Source organism: Littorina saxatilis, linkage group LG12, assembly GCF_037325665.1.
Source record: "Littorina saxatilis isolate snail1 linkage group LG12, US_GU_Lsax_2.0, whole genome shotgun sequence".
In the NCBI taxonomy this organism is placed as follows: Eukaryota; Metazoa; Mollusca; class Gastropoda; order Littorinimorpha; family Littorinidae; genus Littorina; species Littorina saxatilis.
In genome coordinates this window covers 76,073,715-76,085,531 of record NC_090256.1, presented here as the reverse complement: position 1 = coordinate 76,085,531, position 11,817 = coordinate 76,073,715, and the positions used below count along the sequence as shown (strand labels likewise).

General features: G+C 44.5%; 1 protein-coding gene across 3 annotated transcripts in view; it reads left to right on the top strand.

Annotated features, from left to right (window-relative positions):
- The window catches only part of LOC138982793 (rhotekin-like), a 93,436-nt gene that overhangs the window by 12,090 nt on the left and 69,529 nt on the right, over positions 1-11,817 (top strand). The window contains exons 1-2 of one of the 3 annotated variants that reach the window (XM_070356142.1): positions 4,610-4,760; positions 7,532-7,933. The exons of 1 other annotated variant lie outside the window; for it this stretch is intronic. In XM_070356142.1, coding sequence (XP_070212243.1) covers positions 7,862-7,933 — 72 coding nt within the window. In that variant the 5' untranslated portion in view covers positions 4,610-4,760; positions 7,532-7,861. Of the gene's footprint in view, positions 1-4,609; positions 4,761-7,057; positions 7,934-11,817 lie in introns of those variants that run through there. One more of the 3 variants, XM_070356143.1, reaches the window with a different exon arrangement.

The following is an 11,817-nucleotide window of genomic DNA, read 5'->3' as shown; positions in this document are numbered from 1 at the left end:
CCCCCCCCCCCCCCCCCCCCCCCCCCCCCCCCACCCGCGTCTCCCACCTCGCTCGCATTCACACCCTGTACTGTTTACTGGCCAAAAACAAAATGCGTGCTAGCTGTGCTCCTCCCCCGGGACCACCCCCAACCCCCCTCCCGCAACTTCTACTTATCTGTCACTGTCTGCAACCGGGGCAAAAACACAAATCCTGGACCCTGCGCCGAGTGTCTCCCCCAGTATTGATTTTGTTGTATTGGCGGAGTTAGGGTTGTGTCCGAGCCCGAGAGACGAAAAGCGTTTTACGCTTATCTGGTCGATACTGGGAGCGCCCTGCAGGAATAAAAAAAAAATGGAAAGAGGTTGTGTGGGTGGATGGATAGAAATCGTTGCATCAGAAGGATTCGGAATCACATGATTCCTTGGGTATTTTTGAGTCTTTGGGTTCGTGGCAAGAACAGCTGGTGATGCACCCCCTCTCTCTCTCTCTCTCTCTCTCTCTCTCTCTCTCTCTCTCTCTCTCTCTCTCTCTCCATTTTGCTTTTCTGTCTGACTCGCGATTTCAGACCTCATTTGACTTTTAACATCGTCAAAGTTCCTCTGCTAACAGTAACCGTCTTCTCCTTTCTTCGTGCCTTCGAATCAGGAGAAAATGGGTCGTTTCCAGCAAAACGCCAGCAGCTGATTATGAAATGATAGACGCCGCCGACCGGCCAGCGACCGGCCAAACGTTTGCAGCATAAACACTCCGTAACCTTATCACTAACTTCCATAAATTATTACGCGAATTGCGATCGGTGCGATATTGTATTATTTTGTATTAGTGTACGCTGCGCAGACTTTCATTCCTGGAATCATTTACACAGCCTGTACCATTTAGGTCCTAAATTACTGATTGCCGGACGAATGGGCTGATTTCCACTTAGCTTTGACTTTGTGCGTATTATGCAAAGTACGTGATTATTGTACGGCAGGTGTGGGTATAGAGTGCAAGTGCAGGTTACTGTGTGGAGATGTATGGGGTTATCTATGCTGTAAGAGCTGGGTATAGAGTGCAAGTACAGGTTACTGTGTGGGGATGTATGGGGTTATCTATGAAGTGGCTGTTAGAGCTTGGTATAGAGTGCAAGTGCAGGCTACTGTGTGGGGATGTATGGGGTTATCTATGAAGTGGCTGTTAGAGCTTGGTATAGAGTGCAAGTGCAGGCTACTGTGTGGGGAAGCATGGGGTTATCTATGCTGTAAGAGCTGGGTATAGAGTGCAAGTACAGGTTACTGTGTGGGGATGTATGGGGTTATCTATGAAGTGGCTGTTAGAGCTTGGTATAGAGTGCAAGTACAGGTTACTGTGTGGGGATGTATGGGGTTATCTGTAAAGTGGCTGTTAGAGCTGGGTATAGAGTGCAAGTGCAGACTACTGTATGGGGTTATCTACGCTGTTATAGCTGGGTATAGAGTGCAAGTACAGGTTACTGTGTGGGGATGTATGGGGTTATCTGTGAAGTGGCTGTTAGAGCTGGGTATAGAGTGCAAGTGCAGGCTACTGTGTGGGGATGTATGGGGTTATCTATGCTGTAAGAGCTGGGTATAGAGTGCAAGTGCAGGCTACTGTGTGGGGATGTATGGGGTTATCTATGCTGTAAGAGCTGGGTATAGAGTGCAAGTACAGGTTACTGTGTGGGGATGTATGGGGTTATCTGTAAAGTGGCTGTTAGAGCTGGGTATAGAGTGCAAGTGCAGACTACTGTGTGGGGATGTATGGGGTTATCTATGAAGTGGCTGTTAGAGCTGGGTATAGAGTGCAGACTACTGTGTGGGGATGTATGGGCTTATCTGTGAAGTGGCTGTTAGAGCTTGGTATAGAGTGCAAGTACAGGTTACTGTGTGGGGATGTATGGGGTTATCTGTGAAGTGGCTGTTAGAGCTGGGTATAGAGTGCAAGTACAGGTTACTGTGTGGGGATGTATGGGGTTATCTATGAAGTGGCTTTTAGATCTGGGTATAGAATGCAAGTGCAGACTACTGTGTGGGGATGTATTGGGTTATCTGTGAAGTCCGTCGCGATATAACCTTCGTGGTTGAAAACGACGTTAAACACCAAATAAAGAAAGAAAGATCTGTGAAGTGGCTGTTAGAGCTGACTTCAACCCTGGATCTAAAAAATCATTTCATAGCAAAACTACCGTTCCAGTTCATTTGGAAGTTCCTTTTGTTTAAAACAAATACTTGAATTTATGTAACCTGAAACTTTCTTTAAAATAGTTCGCCGATCGCACCAGTGTGAAGCGTAAACTTAGTGAGAGGTAGTGATTGAAAGGAGTAAGATCAGGAGGCGTGTATCTTTTGGACCAGAAGTAAGACCAGGAGGCGTGTATATCTTTTAGACCAGAAGTAAGACCAGGAGGCGTGTATATTTTAGACTAGGAGTAAGACCAGGAGGCGTGTATCTTTTAGACCAGGAGTAAGACCAGGAGGCGTGTATCTTTTAGACCAGAAGTAAGACCAGGAGGCTTGTATCTTTTAGACCAGGAGTAAGACCAGGAGGCGTGTATCTTTTAGACCAGGAGTAAGACCAGGAGGCGTGTATCTTTTAGACCAGAAGTAAGACCAGGAGGCGTGTATCTTTTAGACCAGGAGTAAGACCAGGAGGCGTGTATCTTTTAGACCAGAAGTAAGACCAGGAGGCGTGTATCTTTTAGACCAGGAGTAAGACCAGGAGGCGTGTATCTTTTAAACCAGAAGTAAGACCAGGAGACGTGTATCTTTTAGACCAAAAATAAGACCAGGAGGCGTGTATCTTTTAAACCAGAAGTAAGACCAGGAGGCGTGTATCTTTTAGACCAGAAGTAAGACCAGGAGGCGTGTATCTTTTAGACCAGGAGTAAGACCAGGAGGCGTGTATCTTTTAAACCAAAAGTAAGACCAGGAGGCGTGTATCTTTTAGACCAGGAGTAAGACCAGGAGGCGTGTATCTTTTAAACCAGAAGTAAGACCAGGAGGCGTGTATCTTTTAGACCAGAAGTAAGACCAGGAGGCGTGTATCTTTTAGACCAGGAGTAAGACCAGGAGGCGTGTATCTTTCAGACCAGAAGTAAGACCAGGAGGCGTGTATCTTTAACATGCGTATCGCACATATCAGCGACTTTTTGCTGCGTCCACATAATGTGCAGCTGGACTGTTGATGAGTTGCAGTGAGAGCACAAAGAGGTAACTGTTGACGTTGGTGAGGGATCTTGTGTGGCAGTTGTGATCTCTCCCTTATATCCCTCCCCTCCCCCCCCCCCCCCCCCCCCCCCCCACCCCCGTCACTGACCGATATCGGATCACTCGGCCGTAACCACACGACACGCAGATTTTGCGCGCTCTCTTCCCTAATTCAGCGTGACCTGAGTTGAGTATGTAGACTGTAAGTTATTTCGTAACGCTACTTGTTGTGGAGATCTTGGTGACGGTTCTGGGTTGGAACTGTCGTGTGGATATATATATTTATGAGACACATAGCACAGAGACCCGTGTGTTGAAAACTCGAGCGTGTGTTTGAACAGATACGCTGAATGTGCTAGGATGATATGACAAATATGAACAGCTTTTCAATTGTTGACAGGGGTCAAGAGGTCTCGGTATTCGTTTTGAATCAGTTCTTCACAACTCCAAAATTATGACCCAGCGAAGGCTCTTCTGTGTTGTATGGTATGTTCAAGTTCAAAATAATACTGTAACTTTGTATGAGCCTTTCATGACTGTGTCCGCTATGTAACATTTTCAGATTATGACACATGAATCTCTTTTGCACTGTGAGGTATGCTCAGTACAAATAATGTAACTTCGTCTGAGTCTGCGTGGTTATTGAAGTCAACATTCTATTATTAACTGTCACTGAGGTTTGGTACCACCGTATAGTCTAAGACAAAGTTGTGTACAGCATAGTATGTGACTGTAGGTGGATGCAGACATCTGAAGCTCTTTCTTCCAATCAATACTGCGTGTACTCTGAAGAGGTCATTCAAGACGTGAGTTCTGATTCTCTTGAGTCACGGTCGGTTCCAAGTCGCTTAGTACAGTGGCATTGTGCAGAAGAGGCCCGAGTAGGTTGTCGCTGTACGTTTTGGAGACTAAATCTTGCTTGCGGAAGTGTGTACATCTTCGAAGAATGGAGTTCTGAGTAATGAGTGATCTTGTCTTATGCTCGCTATTCAGAGGTTATCGAGGTTTTTAAATATCACTGAAAAGGGGGGGAAGGTGCTCGTTGTATTCTGAATGACATGCTTATCAAAGGCAGTTATTGCTCGATCGATTGTCTCCAAATTGATTCTCGTCTGGGATACGCGTAACACGCTGGAACATTTCCAGACATAGTCTGCCGTGAGGTCTGGACTCCAATTTGTCCCATTGAATATTCATTCTGGCGCCAGTGTGTGCCTGTAGAACACTGGAGACTGACTCTTCGAACTGTGCGACGCTTCGCTCGATACAGTCGCACACGCGCCGGCATGATACAGTCCAATTCCCGAAACTTGACCAAATAATATACAAAGCTGCCAGTGTGTTTTAGTGCCGTGTCTGCAGACTCATGTAATATTCGGAGCTGTGAATGCGTGTGCAGGCTCCCCTACTCATGTGACGATTTCATCGCGAGCTGCCGGTTTCCAAGTCGACACGAGGTTAGCACACATACTCGCAACCACGCTTGCTTCGCATTCAGCAGCCGAGTGTACTTCGCGTTGTCAGTGTGGGAAAATTCTGGCGTGTCTGCTGTTGAAATTAGTCTGGCATCGACAGTGAGTCGCTGTGTTTTCTGCGTCTGAGATGCTTGGCACCGTGTGAGCGAGAGGCAGTTAATGTGTTGTGATGTTGCGTACAGCATGTTTCTTTCTGTTTTCGATCACTTGCGTAGAGCTCGTCAGGTGAAAGTAGAATTGCGTTGCCTTCAGTGGGTGCTTATGGTGATTGTATGCGTATGATTAGTAAATTTGGACTGTTTCTTGGACAAGAAGTTGATGGGGTATCTATTGTGTATAATTTGGCTGATAAGGATAATAATTATTGTGTGTGGTGAGTTGATCTGTGCTGGATTGTGTACGATGAGTTGAAGGGGCATCACAAGCTGCACTGGTTGGTGTGATCAATAATGAGTTACTGATGTTTGTTTGCTTGTTTGTTTGTTTGTTTGTCGGATGTTTGTTGTCAGAGTGTGTGTAGAGATGAATAACGAGGGTGGATGTATAGCATGATTGTAGGACGAGAGACAGAGAGGAGTGCAGTGTGTACGATGGGTTGATAAGGATGGCTTCACAATCAGGCTAAGGGCTGCACTGTGTGACTCCTTCTCTTTTACTGCCATTCTTTGCTGGTGTGTTGCCGTCGTCAGGGTCCTCTCTTTGCTCCAAAACAGGAGAGACTTGTATTTGTCAGACCGAAAGTGAAAGAGAAAGAAATGGTAGTGTAATAACCTACGGTTTATGCGATCCAGTAGAGCTCCTGCTAGTGCAACAAACATGACAGCTTCGCTACAGGAAACATACACTTGACTGTCGTTCTGTATTCGGTCAAAAGCATCGTGTCTACAACCACTTTCTGGCGGAAGTTGATCAATATAGCATCCTTGATCAGATGTCATTGTGTCCATCGACAATAGAGTTTCCTTCCTTATATAAGGACACGAACTCTTTCCGCTGGTGTTAGTCTAGAAAACAACCCAATAATGATAAAACAACATCTCTCGGCTAAAAGTTTCAGTGGGTCTTATAACTTATTTGCTATTGTTCTTAATATTCTTCCAAGAGAATCCAAAATTAAACTACAGTCTCTCAGTTTATATTTTAAACGGATGTAGCCATGATGATCTGATGCATTTCCATTGCAGATGATGAGTAACGTTTTATTGTTCAGAGGAGCAAGTGAAATCAGTGACCTTGAAATACGTAAAAGGTTTCAACCGAAGTCATTTAATCTGTAAAAGGTTTCATAATGTAGTTGTGTGCTTTATCTAGTTTATTTAGATATTACGGATGTTAGTGTTAGTGTTACGAGTACCGTACATTCTTGTTGTTTGTAGACGAGTTTGATGACACTTTGGTAAACACTGTTGTGGTTATTTTTTTTTTAGAGTTGCACCATCTGTGACTTCAGCGGCTTTTGTAAAAACAACGAAGAATGGTTTAGCGTCCCATTTTCTCTCGCTCGGGAATCTTTCTGTCCACAAAAGCAACTTTTCTTTCAATTAATTCAATTAATGAGGCTTATATTGCGCATATTCCGTGGGTACAGTTCTAGGCGCTCAGCAGTGATGCCGTGTGAGATGAAATTTTATACGGCCAGTAATTGCAGCCATTTCGGCGCATATTTACCTTTCACCGAGAGACGCTCGTGTTTGTACATTGTGTTGGGGAAAGCAGTTGCAAAGTCTGTGTAATGGGTAAACGTAACATGAGGGGCCTGTTGTTCAAAGGAACAACCTAGCGTTGGGGGCCTGTGGTTGAAAGCAACCAGTTTCGATCATACAGATCCGTGTTTGGATAGATTTAGATTTATCATATGTACAGAAAGATACTCAAATAAAAATATAAACAAACACAATATAGAGGGCTGATTTAACTATAACAAGAAGACGTTATAGTAGAGGCGTTAAGTGTTTGGATATAGATTTATCATGTATCCAAAAAGACATTAAACAAAGTTGAAATTCTAATTTTAACTCTCTCAAAAAGTGAGAAGAAAACAGAAGTGAGAAATGCACCAAGCAGAACCAGCTAAGGAAACCGGTTGCAGTTTTGAGTGCTTTTCACACTCTCACGCAGCGAGAGCAAAAACACCGTGACAATTTGTAGGAGTGCTAAGTTTGCACAGTAGTGCTTGGATAATGAGGAAAGAATGAAAGGAGGGATGGTATTTTTTATATTTTTAAAGCGAGAAAAAAGGGGAAGGAGATTTGGGGTGATTTTTTTGTTTTGTTAGAAGAATAAAAAAAGAAAATAGGAAAGGGGAGAACTCCGCTGACCGGTTTGTTGGTGCGATGCGGAGGCAAATTGGACGCAAGGGTTTCGGGGGGGGGGGGGGGGGCGGGGGGAGGGGGCAGAATGTGTAGTCTGTAGATGTGACAGACTCTGACATTTGGACCAGCACGTCAGTAGCCTGTGGAGCTGTGAAGCGACTACTGGAACGGGAGCGATTTGTGTGTGTGAGTGGAATGAGTTTGGCTTTTTTCCGGCCAGGCTACGGTATAGGGACAGTGACTTGTATTTGTTCTTCGTATTTGTGTACACTGTATTTCTACTGTTGGGTCGTTTGCTTTTTGTGCTGAACTTTTTTTTCTCAGCTCAGCGTGAAAGGACTAGTGTTTTGAAAGTAAAAACTGATCCGGGTTTGTGTTTCTAGCCCTCGACCGGAAATATAACTATATCGGTGAAAATAGTCATGTGCGAGGTAATAGCGAACTGTGTTGATACCTCGTAAAAACGTGTGTCTATCATTGAAAGGAGTATTTTTTAGCTAAAGTTGTGTTGTCTATATATTATCTAGCATTTATGCTGCCTGTTGCTGTTCCTTGCAGGAAGACAATCAGTATTTAACACAGCGAAACTGAGATACAAAGTGTTTCTGCCACGAGTGGATGGATGTACTGGACACACATTATCAGTGAGATAAGATAACATTAATTAAAAAGAAGAAAGAAAAATAACATTGTTGACTGTTACTTCGCGTAGTACCTGCTGGATAGTGTTTCGCGACCTTTCTCATATCACCCACTTGAGGACAGAACTGTCAGAGTGACTGGAAAGATAACGTTTTCTCTTGGAGTGCCTGTGGATGCTGTCGTCACTGTGAGCGTAGTGGGAAAACAGTCTCAGTCGTTGTGGTGTTGCTGGTGTGAGTGTCGGAGATGAGTACTGCTACGTATTGTCTGCCGTCGTCGTCGTCGTCGTCGTCGTCTGGACACGAGGTGACCGACGTGGTGAGTAGCGCAGGCTGTGATGTACATGTAACTGATAGTGTGTTGTGTGTGGAGCCATTAGTTATGTTGTGTGTTTTTGTCTGTGTAGCTTTCTTGCTGTGTGTTTCTTTCGCAGTCGTGGAGTTTGTTCATTTGTAGGTGTTTTGCATTTTTGTAAAGATTTTAGTCAAGCAGTATGTAAGAAATGTTAAGTCCTTTGTACTGGATACTTGCATTCTCCCAGTAAGGTCATATATTGTACTACGTTGCAAGCCCCTGGAGCAAATTTTTGATTTGTGCTTTTGTGAACAAGAAACAATTGACAAGTGGCTCTATCCCATCTCCCCCCTTTCCCCGTCGCGATATAACCTTCGTGGTTGAAAACGACGTTAAACACCAAATAAAGAAAGAAAGAAAGGTGTTTTGCACCGAACCTTGTGTATGTTCAGTCGCCGCTGCTTTTTGTGTGTGTCTGTTTTTCTGTGGTCCGTCCGCACCTCTTGCTCCATCTTTGCCTAATCGACACCCCCCCCCCCCCCCCCATCCTCGCTGTATGTGCGTCTGTCTGTCTGTCTATACTCTCTCTTTCTCGCCCTATCTATATCTCTCTATCTACGGTAATAATGGCACATGGATGAAAACTATCGCCATAATCTTTCCAGTGAACACAATGACCTGGGCCAGAGAATACTATCTATATTTTTAATCTATCAGGGTAGTTGAATATATTACAACGATGAATTCATGTATACAGCCAGCGCAAGTGGAAACATGTGTTTGTCAAGATAAATCTACAATTATTGTGTTGCGGTTCTCTTGATATTCGTGTGCAAAGTTTGAAGCACCAACCTATACAGGGGCTTGCACGGTTTTTTTTGCTTGGTACATTTGTAATAAGATATGCGGAGCATGTAAACTTTATTCTGAACATCTCCCCAAAACGAGTTTTTACTCCGCGTGTGTGTGTGTGGGTGTGTTTTTCGTTCTCTCTCTCCTCTCTCTCCTCTCTCTCGCTCTCTCTCTCTCTCTCTCTCTCTCTCTCTCTCTCTCTCTCTCTCTCTCTCTCTCTCTCTCTCTCTCTCTCTCTCTCTCTCTCTCTCTCTCTCTCTCTCTCTCTCTCTCTCTCTCTCTCTCTCTCTTATTGTGTCTCTTCCTGTCTTATGTGTCTGCGTGAAGGATGCTTGAGACGACTACCGCACCAGTTATGAAGATTACCAGGGGTACCATCCCCAGACTGTCCATTCCAACCCAGATCATACAGACACTTCCAGACAGGAAGCACTTTCAGAGATGCTGACTCTTCACGCCAAGACTTCCTCTCTTCTGATCTCTTCGCTACTAACCACGCATAGCACACTCTCTTCATGAATTGGTCTTATCGGTTCTCCGATATCCACATTTATCGCTCCTGTCTCTGTCCCAGACTACCGTACGCTTCTGTGCTGGCCTCTTGGGGCGATTGAGGGTGTCACTTGTACGTCGCGGGTGGATAAGTCAGCAATTTAGGTGTGGAAAAAGGGGTGTACAGGTGGGATGTCTGGAAGTTGATATGTATAGAGTGTGTGTGTGTGTTGTGTGTGTTGTGTGTGTGTGTGTGTTCGTGAGTGTGTGTGTGTGTGTGTGTGTGTGTGTGTGTGTGTGTGTGTGGGTGTGTGTGTGTGTGTGTGCGTGTGCGTGCGTGTGTGTGTTCGTGAGAGTGTGTGTGTGTGTTCGTGAGAGTGTGTGTGTGTGTGTGTGTGTGTGTGTGTGTGTGTGTGTGTGTGTGTGTGTGTGTGTGTGTGAAAGATTGAGAAAGACAGAGTTATACACATAGGGACGGCAGTGAGACAGACTGTGTAAGCGATTGAGAGAGAGAGAGAGAGAGAGAGAGAGAGAGAGAGAGAGAGAGTTTCAAATAAATATTCATCTCTCTCGTGTATTTGTTTTTGAGTGCAGAAGCGTAGGCATCTCATCTGTTTACCCGACATTGTGTAGGCGACGTGTTCTGGTGCAGTCATTCATTCATCACGGAATGGATTGCTTACTACGAGCCCTTGCTGTGAAGGGTAGACGGGTCCCAACCTTTTTGTTTGGTGTGAATTGTAATTGTTGTCCTCCCACTGTCGGCATGTCTCTGATGTCACAACGCAAAGGTGTGTATAGGTAACACAGACTTGGTGTTTACTCTTTTCACTATTTTTAAAGTTTCATTCATTGGTCGAGAACATCTTTCGGTAAGCCGGTCTACACACATACGCGCGCAGGCTTCCATGTTCGCACAGATGAAGAGGCGCGCGTGCACACACACACACACACACACACACACACACACACACACACACACACATGTTGACAGAGGAATAACAGGACGTTCTCACGTTACATACAAAACCCACACTTACACCCGAAGGCTCGGCTAAGTGCAGTAATGACGTCATACCACTTCCATATTTTTTTTCTTCCCAACTCTTCACTGAATGCGATGTAGACTTGAATGACGCTCTGTTTATTTTAAATCGCGAATCCCAGGCGTCTAGGACTTGCGTCTGCAGTCGGCCTTTTCACTTGTGGGCTTTCTTCGGCAACTGTGTGTTTGGACAGTTGTATGGGTTGCTTCCCTTGATTTGTATTGTGAAGGTTGCTTCCCTTGTACTGTTGTTTTGTTCCAGTCTCGAAGGGAACGATGTTTTGAGTTCGCTCGTGCTGTCTTGATTTTCTAATTCAGTTGTTTGAAAATATTGATATTGATAAATTATTATTTTGTTCTGTTCTTGAGAACACAGCAGTGTATTTCTGCAGAAATGCGGGCAAAAAGCAGGTGTAAATGAGCCAGGAAAGCTTGACCGCGCGCGTGTGTGTGTGTGGGTTGAACTTTTTTCTTTTGAAGTATGTGGGTTTTGTAGTGGAACACAATTCTATTCACATTTGTTTTCCTTCGATTTCTCGAGATCGCTTCCTTTTTTTCATTTAAAAAAAAATATTCACAAATAATCATTTCTTGTATTGGTGACAGAAGTTTATAAGCATTGCTGTCTACGCAAAGCCGACATCGTTTTCCGCTGAAGAGAAAACTATGCATTGAGGGAGAGACAGACAGACAAGCAGGCAGGCAGGCAGGCAGGCAGGCAGAATGAGAATAAAGCTTGAGTTTGAAGCCAATGACAGCAGCTTAAGATAGACTGACCTGTAAGCAAGTTGTAAGTGCCAGGTAAACGTGTCTAATTAGTTTGAATGGCCTGTCAAAGGCTTCCTACATTCGTCTCGCGCCTTCATGTTTGCTGGACGCTTAGCTCGTCTTTATGCACCATGTTTCTGTCTGAAGGGGGACAACTTGAAGAAATGTCAAAGATGTCAGTGACGGAGAGGCAAAGGTTGGGGTGACAGAGATAGAGAAAGAGTGAGAGACAGACAGACTGACAGACAGAAATAGACTAGATAATGTGTGTTATAGAAATCTCCTTAATAAATAAATTATAGAGGAAGAGAGAGAAAGACAGCTAGACTAGGGAATGTGTGTGGGAGGGAGAGACAGGCAGGCAGAGAGACAGACAGACAGGCAGAGAGGCAGACGGGCAGACATAGACTAGAAAATGTATGTTAGAGAGAGAGAGAAAGAGAAATGGGCATAAATGGTACCAGTTGAGTATTGCTTTGTTTTTCTTAACTCGGTTATCTCAGTTTGTGTTTTTCTTGTTATCTTGGCCTAGTTTTCCACAGTGTAATTCACACCAAAAAAGCACATCGAACACCCACATAACTCATGACATGTGATGCTGGACCGGCGATACCCCCCGCGGGTTAGGGGGAAGAATTTACCCGATGCTCTCCAGCATGTGTAAGAGGCGACTAACGGATTCTGTTTCTCCTTTTACCCTTGTTAAGTGTTTCTTGTATAGAATATAGTCAATTTTTGTAAAAATTTTAGT